General features: G+C 49.5%; 1 protein-coding gene and 1 long non-coding RNA gene across 5 annotated transcripts; one reads left to right on the top strand and one right to left on the bottom strand.

Moving 5' to 3' along the window:
* The first annotated feature begins 107 nt into the window (after positions 1-107).
* On the top strand, positions 108-6,745 carry LOC114227155 (uncharacterized). Of its 3 annotated transcripts, none has more exons than XR_008554823.1 (6): positions 135-190; positions 908-1,060; positions 1,188-1,321; positions 1,703-1,819; positions 5,408-5,527; positions 6,658-6,745. It is a non-coding gene; the product is annotated as an uncharacterized LOC114227155 (long non-coding RNA). The 3 variants fall into 3 exon arrangements; XR_008554825.1 differs by lacking the exon at positions 6,658-6,745 and adding an exon at positions 5,617-5,696; XR_008554824.1 differs by lacking the exons at positions 908-1,060; positions 1,188-1,321 and having other exon boundaries at positions 108-190.
* On the bottom strand, positions 2,189-14,775 carry GSDMA (gasdermin A). 2 transcript variants are annotated; one of them, XM_008153826.3, is made up of 12 exons: positions 14,677-14,775; positions 13,035-13,253; positions 12,668-12,848; positions 9,534-9,699; positions 8,669-8,765; positions 8,110-8,157; positions 7,407-7,433; positions 6,822-6,842; positions 5,987-6,141; positions 5,401-5,515; positions 4,402-4,475; positions 2,189-3,745 (listed from the first exon to the last, which is right to left on the bottom strand). In XM_008153826.3, exons 2-12 carry the CDS (start codon positions 13,246-13,248, stop codon positions 3,503-3,505), a joined length of 1,341 nt encoding a protein of 446 aa, XP_008152048.2. In that variant the 5' UTR covers positions 13,249-13,253; positions 14,677-14,775; the 3' UTR covers positions 2,189-3,502. The 2 variants fall into 2 exon arrangements, with proteins under 2 accessions (XP_008152048.2, XP_054565684.1); XM_054709709.1 differs by lacking the exon at positions 14,677-14,775 and adding an exon at positions 14,487-14,551.
* Between the last annotated feature and the right edge of the window lie 1,648 nt (positions 14,776-16,423).

The raw sequence follows: 16,423 nt of genomic DNA, 5'->3' as shown, positions 1-16,423 counted from the left end.
CCGGCGGGTTTCTGCCCAAACTCTCTCGATTTGCCCCCCGCTGAGTCGCCTTCCAGGTCCGCGAGGCTCACCTTCAACGGCTGCCCAGTGCGTGCCGCGCGAGGGAAGAAAAGCTGCGAAAGAGGGATGTGGAGCTAGGCTGTTGGGCTTAAAATAAAACCGAACCATGGGATCCAGCCTTCCTTATCAGGTTTTTAGCTAACGCTGAAAATGAGGCATAAAAATCTCTGCAGCCTGGGAGGGTGCATAGGGGTGGAGTGCATTTGCGTACAGTCACTCCAGTTTAATAAAGTGTAGGGGTCCACTCTGTACGCCCCGGGGCTAGCGCTCTGGGGGGCGCCGTGGTAACGCACAGCTGCAGAAGGCGGTCTGCTGGAAGCTGTGCTCCCTGCCGTGTGTTGTGAAGGAAAGAGGTTGGAAGCCCCTACAGGCAGAGGCTTCAGGGAGTCCTTTGGGGCGCCGGTGGGCACCCAGACAGACCCTGGAGTGAAATAGGGACCAGAATGATAGTGTACCTACGGAGAGCCTGAGACTCCTCCCTGGGAAGGAAATTGGATCAGAAGTCCTGTCCACTTATTTTACAAAGGAATCGCCCAGTGATTCTGCAGGAGGTGGATACATGTTCTAATTTCCTAAGACAAAACCAAAACTTCCTACCCTCTTGGAACTTTTATCTCTTCCGTAAGTGGAAGTCCTAAGTTTTAGATCAGGTCAGACCACACAAGACAATCTAGCTGTCTTGTAAGGTCCTAGAAGACAGAGAATATGTTTTCACTATCTTCTCCTTTAAATTTATGTATATAGAAAAAATTCTTTAAATTTTTTTTAAAGTATTGATTGATTTTAGAGAGAGGAAGGAGAAAGAGAAACATCGATTTGTTGTTCCACTTATTTATGCATTTACTAGTGACCCGGTGCACAGACTTGTGCACATTGAAAGGAAATTAATTAGAAGGTGGACGGCGGGGTGGAACTGGGCAAGAGGGGCCAGACACACCCTGAAACCAACTTCCCCGGTCTCAACCCAGTGTCTTCTGAGTGAGCAGGGTCTCTCCAGCAGGTAGGGTCTCTTGGCAGGTGGGGTCCCTTGGCCTGGCCTGTGGGGATCGGGCCGAAACTGGCTCTCCGACATCCCCCGAGGGGTCCTAGAGTGCAAGAGGGCACTCTGCAAAGTTGTTGTTGTACAGGGTATGGAACGCAAACCCAAGAGTTCAGTAAACCGGAATTAGGGCGACAGTGCCCCAGCAACAACATAACCCACGGCCGAAGGTGGAATTGTGCAGCTGGCGAAGAATCAGGTTCCCTCCTCTCTGTTTTCGAGGTGCATCACCCAAGAACCTCCTCTGCCAAGTCACTGCAGCTTGGCAGCTCCTGCATTGAGCATCTGCCCCCTGGTGGTCAGTGTGCATCAGCGACCAGTCAGATGGTGGGAGGGACACTTAGCATATTAGCCTTTTCTATATATAGATTGGTTGATTCTTGTATGTGCCCTGACCAAGGATCAAACCTGCAGCCTTGGTGTATCCAGACAATGCTCTAACCAACTGAGCTCCCTGACCAGGGCTTTACCACACCCTTTTCATACTATTGTACCAAGTAGCTCGTGCACTAAACAGCCACTTGCTAAATGGAAAAATGTGTGCTCCAGTTTTAGGGAACATGCCTTGACCAATTCTCCCCTAACTATCCCCCTTCCCCGTAGGGCTCGGGAATGGATAACAGGACTTCTGAGTCATCACTGGAATAAACTCATTAAAGCCTCTTCATAACGCCATATCTGTAACTGAAGGTGGGCGAGAATGGCAAAGGAAGAAAACAGGTAGGCTTCGTTGTTCATCTTTACGAAGTTACCCTTCTGGATAGTTAGGGTGTTAGCTCACCTCTTTATTACGTTTACATCATAAGATTAGAACAATCAAGTCAGCAGATAACTACTCAGTATGTCCTTGAGCAATAGAGTGAGGCCTTAGAACATGCCCCAGAATGGGGGAGGATGGCTTAACACAAAGTCTTTGGCAGTTGGTCATGAATTCTTGGTGAGTGAGGGAACTAATCAAGGCAAGGGGTGGCTAAGAAGGGGAAGAGTTTGACTCCTGGGGCCAAAAACCTTGGAGAAATTATTCCACCCACAAAACTATTTTAAAAGGGGTTGGTGAAAGATATTAAAACCAAGTTTTAGGCGGAGGAGGATGGTATAAATCTAGCAGTTTTATGAGATTATAACATCCATGTTAGCAGGTCCATATGCAAGTCTACCCATATCACTTCCTCCTACAACCACCCTGAACTGAGAGCAGAAGAGGAAAAGGTGAAATCAGAAGATGATAGCATAATTTCTTTTTAAAAAAGTTGTTGGTCAATATACATATTGATTTCAGAGAGGAAGGGAGAGGGAGAGAAAGAGAGAAACATCAGTGATGAGAGGGAATCATTGATCAGCTGCCTCCTGGATGCTCCCCACTGGGGATCAAGCCCGCAACCTGGGCATGTGCCTTGACCAGGAATCAAACCTCAACCTTCTGGTTCATAGGTCAATGCTCAACCACTGAGCCACACTGGCCAGGCAGGTATCTTTTTTTTTTTTAATCACCTATTTGCATTTTAAAATTTTTTATTCATTTGTTTGTTTTTAGAGAGAGGGAGAGAGAGAGAAACATCGATTTGTTGTTCATTTCATTGATTGATTGATTCTTGTATGTGCCCTGTCTAGGGATTGAATCTACAACCTTGGCATATTGGGACAATGCTCTAACCAACTGAGCTACCTGGCCAGGGTCTATCTGCATTTTTATCCAATAAACTTGAAAATTGTCTTACTCTTGTTTGGGGTTTATACAATGTATCTCTAGGTTTTTGCCTTTCCTAGTCCCTTAACCCAAGTCCAGAGGACTCCAAAGGCTCCTCTCTGAAGACAAGCTGCTTTGATGATATCTCACTTTAGAATCTAGATTCCACATTCTATGCCCTCATAGTTCTTCTCTGAGTATCTTCTCTGAGTATCTCCCAGCTGGCCTGAGGACAAATAGTATTCATGTACATATGATCTGTATGTAGTATGACAATGTCTATTTTCTTATCTGGCACAAGTTAAGAATTTCCTTATGATAGATTCTTTAAAGAAAACACCAAAGACATTTCATCCAAAGTGAAATATTTTCCATTAATTCCAGTAAAGCTTGATTTTTAAAAGCACAAGATTGAGGAATTGGGATAGAAAATTAATTAATTTTGGTTTTGCTGAAATAGTTCATAATTTTTAAAATCTGAGTGTGTCTACTCTCAGAGGACTTAAGCATCAGTGCATGGGCTTAGCGGGTAGCAGAACTACAGGGGCAGGAGGAGATGTCGAGTTGGTCACGTGGAAATTGGTTATCTGGGGGGATCAGCTAGGGTTTTCATCATCCTCGGCCTGGTGGCTCTGAAATGCCCTTCAATGTTAAGGACATAGCACAGTGAGGTAGGGGAGGCATTGGGGAAGCAAGAAGCAGATGGAAAAGGCAAGTTAGGAGGCCTTGATCAGCAGCTGCAGGAAGGAGAGGCCAGCATAAAGGGCACAGAGGTGGGGGAGCGTGTCTGGGTCCCATGTGTACTGGGGGCCGGATCTCTGCACTTCCAGGCCGCTCAGCCCCACTAGGGCCTCTGTGAAGACCAGTTCCTCTTCCCCAAGGGAGGCGAGCAGGTTAGATTGCAGGGGGAAAACCCCCTCTTTGTCGTGCAGAAAGTTCTGTTCCAGTGTGCTCTCCACCTGGAGGGAACAAAACAGCATGAAAAGAAAGAACTGGAAGCCTCTCTTCCTTTCTCCTAACTCGTAAAAACCACAGATGCCTACCTTTCTCTTATTATAACTCCTTTCATTACATTACATTCAACTCCACCTGGGCCTTTTTTTTTTTTAAAAACATTGATTTTAGAGAGAGGCAGGGAGAGAGAGACATGGATTGAAGTGCCCTGACCTCAATGTGCCCTGATCGGGGCTCAAACCCGCCACCTTTTGGTGTATGGGACGATGCTCCAACCAACTGAGCCACACTGGCCAGGGCCCATCTGGACCTTTTAACAGCCCTGTACAGAGGGCAGCTCATTTGTTTTTTAGCCCCATTTTACTCAGAGACATTAAAAGATGAGTTCACATCACTTGGCTAGGACTAAGCAAAACCAGAGTGTCCTGTTCTCCTCCCACGATCAGGCTGAAAAACCCAGATAATCGCCCAGACATCTCTCTACTCTTCTATCTCTAGTTGTGAAATAGCAAAAAAGAAGAAACGAGAGAAATAAGAAGGGGCAGGAGGGGCTGGGATGAGACAGAGGCCCCCCAGGATGGTTCTGTCAGGAGGCGACGTTTGTCTCTTTTCCCTGGTTCTGGCTGACTCCCTCCCCGACTCCCCCAGGTCTTATTCTCACAAGTTTCAGTTGCACAGGCAGGATCTTTTTCTCCATGGATTTCACCAGCAGCTTCTGTTGGGCTTCACTTAACTCTGAAGAAAGAGGAGAGAAAGAGATGTGTGTTGTTGGTGCATAGGGAACTACCGACTCCACCTGGGTACACGTCCAGCCTTTCAGCATTAATTAATTCATCCAGCCAGCCACAGGTGGGTGCCTGCTCTGGGCCAGGCACCTTTGCTGAGTATGTTCGGTAAATATGTACTCCCTTCACTCAAGGAACCTGCAGTCTAGTGGGGAAAACAAAGGAACGTGCATATATGGTACACAGTGTTAGGGGAGCCATAGCGGAGGGGTCTACTTTGGTCTTGGCATTTGATGGCAGACTTCTTTTTAAAAACATATATATTTTATTAATTTTTTACAGAGAGAAAGGGAGATGGATAGAGAGTTAGAAACATCAATGAGAGAGAAACATCGATCAGCTGCCTCCTGCACACTCCCTACTGGGGATGTGCCTGCAACCAAGGTACATGCCCTTGACGAGAATCGAACCTGGGACCCTTGAGTCCGCAGGCCGACGCTCTATCCACTGAGTGATGGCAGACTTCTTAAGAGAGCAAAGGTCTCAGCTTATACCTGAAGGACCAGAGAATTCTTTTAAGTGGGGGAAGGTTTCCTGCAGAGCGAAGAAGAGAATTCAGGGGGCAAGATCAGAGGATGTTACCCTCTGAAATGAAAGCTAACAAATATTGATAACGTGATAAGATTAGCTATATGTTATCCCAACCTCTGTTTGCAAGACTAGGCCATCTTCTCAGACTATCCAAGGTGACCAAGTGAATCCTTAGGCATGAGACCAATTTTTAAAAATGTAGATATAAGCTACTTAATTGTGCTATAATTTGCCTGGCATTCATTCAATTACTTATTCATTCATTCAAACATTTGGGAATTCACTCAGCGATTCACTCCTGTCACCAAAAGGGTGTATAAATGAAGGCCTTATTCCTTACTTACCTGTTAGGGCTCCAAGGAAGTAGAGGATGGCGCCCATAACCTCCTTGGATATGAGGACATCTTTTGGGAGTGCCTCCAGCGTCACCTCATGTCCTTTGTCTAGAGCCCCTTCAAGCTGTGAAGGAAGGTGGGTGACTAAGATAACACGAGGAAGGGGCCCAGCACGGTGCCTGGCACATCATCCCTTGACATGTGTCAACTTCCTCCGATTTCCAGATTTCTTTTTCAAGATATCAAGTCCTGAAAATACTGGACTCGGGGGTTCCTTGGTTCCTGAGCCTTGCTTCCTGGAAAGGAAAGTTCCGGCCCCCTTCCAAGAGAGGGCCCTGCTGGCCTGCTGCCTCCCCCGTCCATCAGGAAGGAGCATGTGCCTTGGAAACTGCACTGTTTGTCCTTCTCCAGAGGCACCAGGGCAGCCTGGGGCACTTGGCCAGCTTGGGGAAGGCATCCGCTGTCGAGTCCCCTGGCCCCTGATCACCTTCTGCCAGTGTCAGATCCCCCCCTACCTCCCCAGCGGCAGCTGCACCAAAAACCTCCCTTCTTCCCCCCCCCCCCCCCTCCCCGCCCACTTCCACTGGGACCTCACCGTGAGCTCCAGGTCTTGTAGCTCCTTTTTCTTTCCTAGAAGTTTGCTGAGGGCCGTGAGCAAGGAGCTTTGTCCCATGTGACTCAGCTTCTCCACTTCTTGGGTCTCTCGTTGAATCTCTTCTTTGAGTGTCTTGAAGTCCTCATGCATCTCCCCTGTGGGGACAGTAAGCGTGGCAAACAGGCGGCTCTCCACCTGGCACCCTCCCCTCTCAGACAGCATCTCCCTGCAGGCTCCTCCACACACCCTTCACAGGCCCCGTGCTCTGCTCCCGGCTTTAGCCTGGCCTCTCTTTTTTCTTGACCAAGGAATGCAATTATGAAGTTATCCATTAGCCCTGACTTGAGATGCATATATGTGTGTGTGTGTGTGGGAGGCCATTAGGGGCGAGGAGGGGCCCAGGACCCACAGTACCATCTAAGCCGCAGTCATTCTCCCTGAGCTCCCAGGCCCCACCAGGGATCAGCAGACAAGTGACTTCCCTTTCTCTAAGACTGGCTAAAAGTTGAGGAGGGAGGTCTCTTTCCCCTTCTCCTGAGTTAGTGGGCAAAGAAGAATGACTGGTGACTGAGTGAAGGCCAAGATGGGACTGCTCCTGAGGTCCGTGGGTGGGTCATAGACAGGGATGTGGGTGGATCAGGGTTGACTTGAACCTTGGCCTGACCCTGTAGGGACCTGGCATCCTAGGAGAATGTCCAACCTGCTTTGGAGAGATTGGCTTCCTGGCAGTGGCGCCAATCCCCACGACCTGGGACTCAGCTCTTGTCTTCCCTTCCCTCCACCCCAATGCTTCTCCTACACCAAAGTCTTGGAAGAAAATCACAAAATTCCTTACCAACATCAGATGCCTGGATGACTGAGAAGAAAAAAAACACAACAATGGTAAGAATGTAATTCTCCCAAACAGTAGCCATACCCAGGCGATGAAACATTAATGGGGGGTTAGGATACCCAGCCAGGCGATGAGGTTTAATGGGGGGGGGGGGAATTAGGATAACCAGCCAGTTTAAGGATACTCTTGTCCCATTTGTGGGAGGCAGGAATGGGTCAGGAGAAAAGCTAATGCAATGGGAAAATGGCACCTGGATTGAGTTGTCAACACTGTGACTCAGCTGCTTCCGCCCCAGGTGCCGGGCGGTGGGTGGAGTTGCAGAGGTGTGTGTAACAGGTTAGAGCTACTAAGGCCCTGGAGGACAGCGGTCCGGTCCAAGGCATCAGCCCACCTGGGCATCTCATGCAGAGACTTCCCCTTTCCACTGCTTGTCCCTAAGCTACTGGCATTTCTGCCATGTTTCAGGGTTTGCTGAGATCTGCTCTGCCATGCTCCCTGTCAGTCCCATGGAGGAGGTAATAAAACAACAACTGGAGTTTTAAAATTCTGAGTCAAAAACGTTACAGTGAAATGGCAGGAAACACTTACGGATGAGCTTCTCCTCTTCTGGCTTTTCTGAAAACAGAAACAATGCACGTTTGTCAGCATAACACCTACTCATGCCTTTTAATCTAGAGCAGTTGTCAAGGCAGCTTTATCAGTGATCATTATAAAAACACACAGAGCCAGGCCAGCTGGCCGGCATGGCTCAATGGTTGAGTGTCAACCTATGAACCAGGAGGTCACAGTTCAATTCCCGGTCAGGGCACATGCCCGGGTTGTGGGCTCGATCCCCAGTTGGGGACGTGCAGGAGGCAGCCCATCAATGGTTGTCTCTCATCATTGATGTTTCTATATCTCTCTCCCTCCCTCTCTGAAATCAATAAAAAAAAAAAGATATTTAAAAAAATCACACACACACACACACACACACACACACACCCCACACGGAGACTATGTTAGCTCATCTGCCCACAATTTGAGAACACACACTGACTCCATGTCTTATTTTTGTTTCCAGTTGTGCCTTTCAGTCTCTTTCTGTTTCTCTGTCCCTCTTGGGTGTTATTCATAGGCCTTTATCTGTCTTTCCTAGAGTTCAGAATAGATATTTTTAGGGACTTGGAAAACCAAACCGGGCTCCCTGGCAGGGGGACTATGGTGTGTGTGTGCTATCAAAGGGCACGATCTTTAGCAGATACGGTCAGGGCTAGGGCAGAAGATGTGGGGAGCCAGGAAGCGTCTCACTCACCTGCAGGAAGGAAGGTTTGCATGTTATCGTTGTAGATATGCGGAATCTCTGTAAGGAGCAAGAGAGAGGAGAGCAGGAACCTTAAACAGCTGCCTCATCTTCCTTTCTCTAGTCTCACGTCTATGGGCTCTCCTGAGGGCTGGGACCCTGCCCTCAAATGCCTCGCTGCATCTTTGGCTCCTCCTCTCTTGCCAGAAGGAATCCTTTTCCCCCTCTGTAAATCCTTTCCTGTGATAACAGTATCCTCTCCCTTGCATTCGAGTACTGGTTTCTGGGTCTGTTTCCTCCACTGGCCACAGACTCCTTGAAGCTGATTGCTCTCAGCTCCCTCTCCCCCGAAGCTAACGCAGTGCCTAGCACACAGGAGATGCTCAGAACCGGGAGTCCCTTCAGTCTCTCTCCAGGGCAGCCCCTGCTGTTCTATTCCTTGAAGTTGGACCACCGTACAACACACTGGTTCACTAATTCCCTGACATTGCCACAAGAGGGGACCAGGATGTCTTAGCATTGGTGCAGGTAATTCTTGTCTTGAGCGGAGAACACGCTGGTGTCTACTCACCCCATTCATTTTCCCCTTTGACCATCAGCTGTCTCACTCGAAAGGCCAGGATGCAGCCCTTGGGGATGGTTACCGCCTCCTTGTGGTTGATGGATCCCTAGGATGAGACAGTGAGGATTTGTGAATCTGCAGAGATCCTAAGTATGAGACATTGGAAGTGGGGGGTGAGGGTGCAAGTGAAGGGCCAGTTTGAGGGCCTTTGGGGAGACAAGAAGTTGGGAACCCTTCACTGGTGTCCCTGATGGCCTTTCTACCTGGTCCAGACTCCATGGAGTGGGCTTCACAGCTCTTCTGCTCATTTCCACAGGTCATCCCACTCATGATCTGTATCTCCCTTCCTGGTTCAGACACATGAAGGAACTGGGCAGACCTGTGCATCCTTGTCCCACCTTAGAACTTCCATCCAGGCCTTGGTTCCTTCTTCCTCTTTGCAATCTGTCCCTTGCTCACCTCCTTCAAGAAACCTTCCATGACTAACTCCTACTCCCAGTTCCAACTCATCCCTTGAATATTTGTACAAAATAGACAGAGGTATCCAGAACATTACTTATTTACATTGAATTTTCCAGCCTATGTGTCAACTTCATGAGACAGAACTTTCTGAGAACAAGGATGTCTCTCCTGTAGATGGGAAGCACCACGACTGTGAGTTTCCCCTTCTCTGACAGATCCCTGTGGCATGTGACACCTTTGTGTCTGGCCAGCAGGGGACTGGATCCTGAAGAGCTGGGAGAAAGAATGGGTCCTTGATAGTGTCCTGGATGGGCACTGCTGGGGCAAAGTCAATGCAGCCTCTGTGGAGAGGCTGAAGTGTGTGTGTGTGTGTGTGTGTGTGTGTGTGTGTGTGTGTGTGTGTGAACCAAACCTGTAGCCCCAATGGGGCGAAGAAAGGGAGGGAGAAGACACCCTCTGCCTTGCCGGCTCTCTCTAGAGTGACCTCCTGCACAGTCTCCACCACCTCCATCACCACATACAGGTTCTCGCCTCGACCTCGCATCTCTTTCAGGAACGGGTGCTCTGCTGACAGCTTCCTGTGCAGGAGAAACATAAGAGAATCATCCAGAGCTTCTCCCCGCCTGGGCCATGGCCTCCCCTTTTCTTCTGTCATTCCCAGGTGCTAGGCATAGCGGTGTCAGGGAAAGAGTGGGGACTCAGAGGAAAGACCGAGGTTGAAACTCAGATCGCCGCTGATAGCAGGGCAGCTCCTCTGTCTCAGTGGCCTCATCTATAAAGTGAGGGTAATGACACCTACCTCCAGGGTGCTGAGAGAGAGACTGGGCACTCATCTGGCCCAGGACAGAGCCTCGTGGTTGCTTCTTTCTCTCTTTTCCCTTGGCCCTGGGGTGGACTCCCTTTCCTTTCCTCCCTGTTCTTAGCTCAGCATCTCTTCTAGGGGCCTTTCTCTCCATCTCTTATCCTCTTTCTTGCTGTTAACACCAGTTTCCCTCTCTACTTGCCTACATACATAAACATGTCCTTTGATCTTGCTACTCCCTCAAATTGCCATTGTTTCTTTTCTTCACTTCATTGGCAAATATGTCACAAGATATGCCTATACCCCCTGTCTTTACTTCCTCCCCGCCTTCGCCAAAATTCTTTTCTGTTTCTACTCCTCAACGGAAGTCACAACGACTTCCCACTTACCAAACTCAAAGGCCTTTCCTAACTTTGACCAACATTGGACCCTGCTGTCCAAACCTTTCATGAGATGCTGTCTTCTGGCTTCTGATCACCCGCTGTCGCCCCAGTTCTGCTCCTGTCTTTCTGGCTTCTAAATCCTATCCATTCTGTCTGCATCACATTTGCCCTAAAATTTTATGTTGTCTAAGATTCTGTTCTCAGTTCTCTGCTCTCTGAACTCCCACCCCATTCCTATAATTGTAACCTTTATGTGCCTGATCACCACAAATGTATTTATCTCTTGACTTCTCTCCTGAACTCCAGACGCTCATTTTCAAATACCTTTAACATTTAAAAAAAATTGAGGTCTTGTTGACGTATAACACTGTACTAGTTTTAGCTGTACAACATGATGATTTGATATATGTATACATTGAGAAGTGATTACCACAATGAGTTTAGTTAACATCCATCACCACACATAATTACAAATACTTTTTTTTCTTGTGATGAGAACTCTTACGATCTTCTCTCTCTCGCAACTTTCAAATATAGAATACAGTGTGGTTAACTATAGTCACTCCAAGTACCTATTGACCACTCTCACCTGTTGTCTCAGTGGAGACATGAACTCAAAACAACCAAAAGGAACTCACAATCTTTCTCTCCAAATACGCTTCTACACTCGGTCTTCCTGTCTTTATTAATGTCATTACTTGGGTCAAATATCAAAGTCATCTTGGGGTTTTTATTCTTATATATTTAATTTATTTATTTCAATAAAAAATATATATATATTTAAGGTGTACAACACGTTTTGATATACATAGAGAAATGATTATTATAGTAAAGCTAATTAACATATCCATCTCACAGTTACCATTTGTGTGTGTGTGTGTGTGTGTGTGTGTGTGTGTGTGTGTGTGGTGAGAGCACCTGCAATCTACTTTTAGCAAATTTCCAGGCCACAGTATAGAATTATTAATGATAGTCCTCACACTGTACATTAGATCTATGTTAGCGTCGTCTTTGACAAAACCCACTCCCTTACCCTGTAGTCGGTTGGCAGGTCCAGTCCATTCTGCTGCCCCAGAGGCCTTGCACCCATTCCTCCCTCTTTGTTCTGACTGCTTTTCCCAGCTCAGGTCCTCACTCTACATCTCCGATGGACAGTGGAACAGCGTCTTGCATGGTCTGCCTGCTTCAACTGCTTCAAATCCCTGTCTCTTGTGCACTAACTAACACTCTTCCTCCATCTGGTTAGACTGATCACGACACACATCAGAGCATTGCCAGGGGCCCTCTGGTGCCTATAGAATAGTTGCGTCTCCTTGAGCAGGCACCTGGTTCCTGCATGCTCTGGGCCCACCCTAATCTCCCTTTGCTCCACTCATACCTCTTCATGGCCCCTGTAAGTTTTGTGATTTCTCACCCACGTGCCTTAGTAATGCCCTTCCCTCGGCCCTGGATGTCCAATTTCTACTCATCTTTCAAGGCCTAGATCATGGGCTGCGTCCCCTGTGAACTCTGTCCTCCTTTCCCCAGCTAGAAGTCCCCCTGACCTGCCACAAACTCAGACAAACCCCTCCTATGGCACTCACCACTTCTTGCCTTGAATTCTGGTTACTGTAATATACTTTTCTCACACTCCTAGATCTTAAGGTTCTGGGACCAAGATGTTCTAGTGCACCCCAGCACCTAGTAGGGTGCGTTGCCCTTAGTAAAGCTATATACATTTTACTGGATGATTTCTCAAGCACCCCAGTCCTTCCTTCCTGCCTCCCTACCCTTCACCTGCTTCCTTCAACCACTACTTAACTACTTAAAAGTCAGTTCCCCTGTCAAACCAAACATCTGAGGTGCCCCGCATCAGCATGGCATCTGCCACACCCCTTGTGCTGCTGGGGCAGCAATCCCAAGGGCTGTCCTGGGTGTGGGGGGGCCAGGCTTGAGGTCATTTATGAGAGCAGAATGCTGGCTCAAGCTGCAGTGGGGAGCAGTTAAGGACCTTTTCTTTTAAAGCGTATTTCAGAGAGTCTTAGGGTAGGAAGGCATCCTTGAGATTTCCACCCAACCCCATCATTTTTCAGGAAACAAAACTGAGGTCCCAAGAGCAGAAATGACTTTTCCAAGGCCATAGAGCAAGTTCATGTGAATACATTCATCCTCATATGTGTGTGATGGGGGGTGGGGGTGGTGGTGGTACCAGAGGTAGTGGAAGGACAGGGGAGTGGTTAGAAAGTGGCCTGGAGGCACCCATAGGCCAGAGCATCATCTTTAAGAGTTCCGCTACGGTGATCTTTAACTCTGGGACCAAGGCACCCTTTCCATGCAACACCCTACCCCATCCTGGTAGCCCCCATCCCTGCCAACGCTCACCTCTCCTGGTGCAAGGTCTCCAGGGCCTTGGGAGCCACACTGAGTGTCTGGACCTCCAAGGTGCTGTTCCGAGACAGCCCTGCAGTCCCCGTCACCTTGACTGTCCTTGGCACATCCACCTGTCCCTCCACTCGGGCATCCAGCATATTCTTAAAGGCAAAGTTCCCAGAGTCTGTTGGATCTGCAGGAGGGAGCAGACGAAAGGGGCTGGGCCAAGAGGCATCTACCGGCCGACCCCCACCTCCCGCTAGAACTTCGGGCTAGATGACACCTAACCCCATCTGGGGAGAGGGGGCTTCGGGGTCCTCCTCATAGGCTCCTGCCTGGGCCCCCTCCCTCCGTCCCCAACCCCACACCCGAGGCTTACTTGAGGGTGAGCTGCCAGGTTCCAGCACATCCAGGAGGGTGTAGTCAGTGCGCAGGTACCGGGCGCCCCAGAAGAGCGTGCTCTTCCTTTTCCTCAGCACCAGGCAGAAGGGGTGGAAGCGCTTGAAGTCTATGAGGCTGTCCAGGGGTGTCAGGTCCCCTCGAGGGTTCAGCTGTCTGGTCAGGGCCCGGGTGACATTTTCAAACATGGTCATTGTCTCTGGGGGGTGAGCGGGGAGACAGAAGAGTGACAAGTTGGGAGACCAGGCCATGGGAAGGCCCCTGCAGAGAGAGATCACCCTTAGGATGCCTGGATTCTTGGAATGTCTGCGTTGAAAGGAACCAAAGGATTCTTCATTATTTTATGACGAGGAAGCGAGGCCTCGAGAGCTGAGACAGCTTGTCCAAAGCCACTGGCTGGGTCTCTTCTCTTTGTCAGGGTCTCTTCTCAATCCACACACATTTTATTCACGAACTTGGAGCCTGGCCGGAGCGTTTCATCAGTGATGGAAGTCAAGCTCTTCTCCCACAGCAATGCCTACCTCATCGTCCCAGAGAATTGTGACAGCCAGGACCAGGGATGCCAGGGGATGGAGGCAGCCACCACTGGTGCTGAGAGCCTGGGAGGCAGTTGCCCTGTTTTGGGGGTTGGAGTCACTTCCCTGTACCCTTACTTCCCTGTACCCTCCTCCTGGCTCCTGGGTGTGGGAGCCACTGCCCTCCGGGGCCTGCCCAGCAGATCCAGGCATTTCGCTGCTCTTTGCCTTTGCTTCCCTTCTGCTTACAATACCTCCCTTCCAATCTAGCGTCACTGGTCATCCTTTAAGACTTAATTCGGGTCACCTCCTCTGTGATCTCTTCCCTCAGCCTTTCAGACAGCTAGTGACTCCACCCCACATCCCCCAAACAGGTGTCCTTCTGAAATACCTGCAACCTTATGTTGTTATGATCTGTTCACCTGACTCTCTGACCTACTCCACTGTGACCTCCCAGAGGGAAGGAAATGGCTGTTAGTCATCTCAGCAGCAGCAGCAGCAGCACCAGGCACAGTGCCTGGCACAGACTTGGAGCTTGGCATATGTGTGCAGAAAGAATGAATGAACAAACGAATGAATGTGGCCCTGGGAGACATAAGCTGAGGTGAGAGAGCCCTAAAGAATGTGGGGCCTGCAAGAGCCTGAGGTTCATACTCTTAGGTCTCTGTCTTTGAGGTTCAAGTCCAGGTGCACTGGCTGGGGCAGCCAGCTGGCAGAGCCAAATTATCCCCGTGGGTGGAAGAGGATATACCAGCTGGCCTGGAATTGCTTCATCTCCCCTGTAGGCACTTCAGAGAATCATGGAAGCGGGAGGCAGTGCACAGATGTATGGGCTGTTCTGCCAGCCACATGAGCTCTCCTCATTCCTAGGAGGGCCAGGATGGGGCAGGACCAACTCCCGGGCCAGCCAGACTTACCTGGGAGGGGCTCGGGTGACTGCAGTCTCCTCACCAGAGAGGTGCTCACAGGCTCCCTTCGCTCCCCGAGGCCAATCAGGATACCAACCCCATTGGGCTCTCGGGGACTCCTAGGCCCTTCTTGACCCACCCCCGTTCTTGTTCATCCCTCGAATAGCTCCTGCCTTCTCCGCTGTCATCAAGCTCTTACCAGGGAGTGGTGCTAGGTCCTGTCCGGCAGCTGGGTCCGGGGTGAGGGCCCGGGGCTCACTTGGTCTGTGGGTTGAGAGAGTGACTGTCCCTCACCAGGACAGGCTGCTGCTTTATGTGTCTGTGGAGGTAAGGATGTAGGCCTGCCCCAGTGACCCCGCCCCTCTCCCACTCCACTTCCGGGAGAACAGCATCAACCTGTTCCACATGTGTCCTGCCCCAGGCAGGTGCCAGCGTGGGTTGGGGGAGCCAAGGCCAAGAGAGAGGTGGCAACTGAAGGTCAGCCTAATGGGCTGAGAGGAGAGGAAAGAAGGCACCTTTGGGAGAAAAGCATGTAAGTTGGTGTGTGTGTGTGTGTATGTGTGTGTGTGTGTGTGTGTGTGAGAGAGAGAGAGAGAGAGAGAGAGAGAGAGAGAGAGAGAGATGAGGAGAGAGAGAGAGAGAGAGGAGGGGAGGGCATTTCTGCTCTGTTATCACGGTCATCAGGAAGCATCTAGGATTTATGGTGAGACCTTGGGGGCATGATAAGTGGATAAGAAATCCTGTGTGTTCACAGATTCCAGCATAGAGCAGAGCAGCTGTGAAGTGGCCCTCCATCTTTCTGCTAGTCAGCCTGCACGTTACTACCTGACTCCATTTGTTTTCGTTACGTACACGTATCTACGGCGCTGCTAGAAGCATATGTCTGTGCAGGCAGAGTTGGTTTTCTGTTATTCTATGTTCAGCATCTCTGCTCCTCATGCAACACTGTATGTACACATACACACACACTTATAGGCTGAGGCATATGGAGTTAGTGGAAAACCCAAAATGTGGTGTCTGCTGTGAGAATTCCGATGTCTCACCATAGGTCACTCGAGTCTTGCTCTTCCCTTGAATCCCTGCCAGGAAGGATCTTTAAAGGGGAACTTACACACCTGGGGAGGGCTCTGGATGACACTTACAGGCCCGGCTCCTCGGGCACTGGGCTGTGTCTGTGTCGGTGTGCACGGGTAACCGGACTGCAACTGAGCATTTGTGCTCCACCTGGAGGCTCTCAGCATCACTCACCAAACAGGAAATGCAGCCCTGAAAGCCATGAAGAGTAAGTTAGGTCTTCCCTGGAGGTTTTCTTGAGGGGATGGTGGTGAATGGGGAAATTAGACCACATCGCACTCAATGAAACTCCCTAAAAACTTAATTACTCCACCTCCGTCCCAAAGTCTCACTCAATATGGCGGCTCCTCCCAAATCTCTCTTCTCTATATCTCACACCAAACAAGAGCGTGCCCCTGCTGGGTCTCTGGTCCCTGACCCCTATCTTTTTGCTCGCCTTCCTCCCCAGGCCCTTCTCTCATACTTCCTCCTTCCATAGCCCTAAACTTTACCTTAACCTCACATCCCTCTCGCCGAGGGGAGGCAGGTAGGAGTTTGGACATGTAGGAAGGCTGTCGTTCGTTATTCGGTCCCTTTCATACCTGCACATGTATGTAGAAATCTGTTGTGTGTATAATATCCTTTCCATCTCTATGTTTTCCTGGATTTTCACCTCTTCTTCTCTGTATCTCTCTCTCTTTTTAAAAATATATTTCTTTGTTGATTTCAGAGAGGAAGGGAGAAGGAGAGAGAGATAGAAACATCAATGATGAGAGAGAATCATTGATCGGCTGCCTCCTGCACACCCACTACTGGGAATCGAGTCCACAACCCAGGCATGTGCCCTTGGCCGGAATCGAACCTGGGACTCTTCAGTGTACGGGTTGACGCTC

The sequence above is a fragment of the Eptesicus fuscus genome, chromosome 20 (genome assembly GCF_027574615.1).
Source record: "Eptesicus fuscus isolate TK198812 chromosome 20, DD_ASM_mEF_20220401, whole genome shotgun sequence".
Taxonomy (NCBI): Eukaryota; Metazoa; Chordata; class Mammalia; order Chiroptera; family Vespertilionidae; genus Eptesicus; species Eptesicus fuscus.
This window is presented reverse-complemented; position numbering and strand designations above follow the sequence as displayed.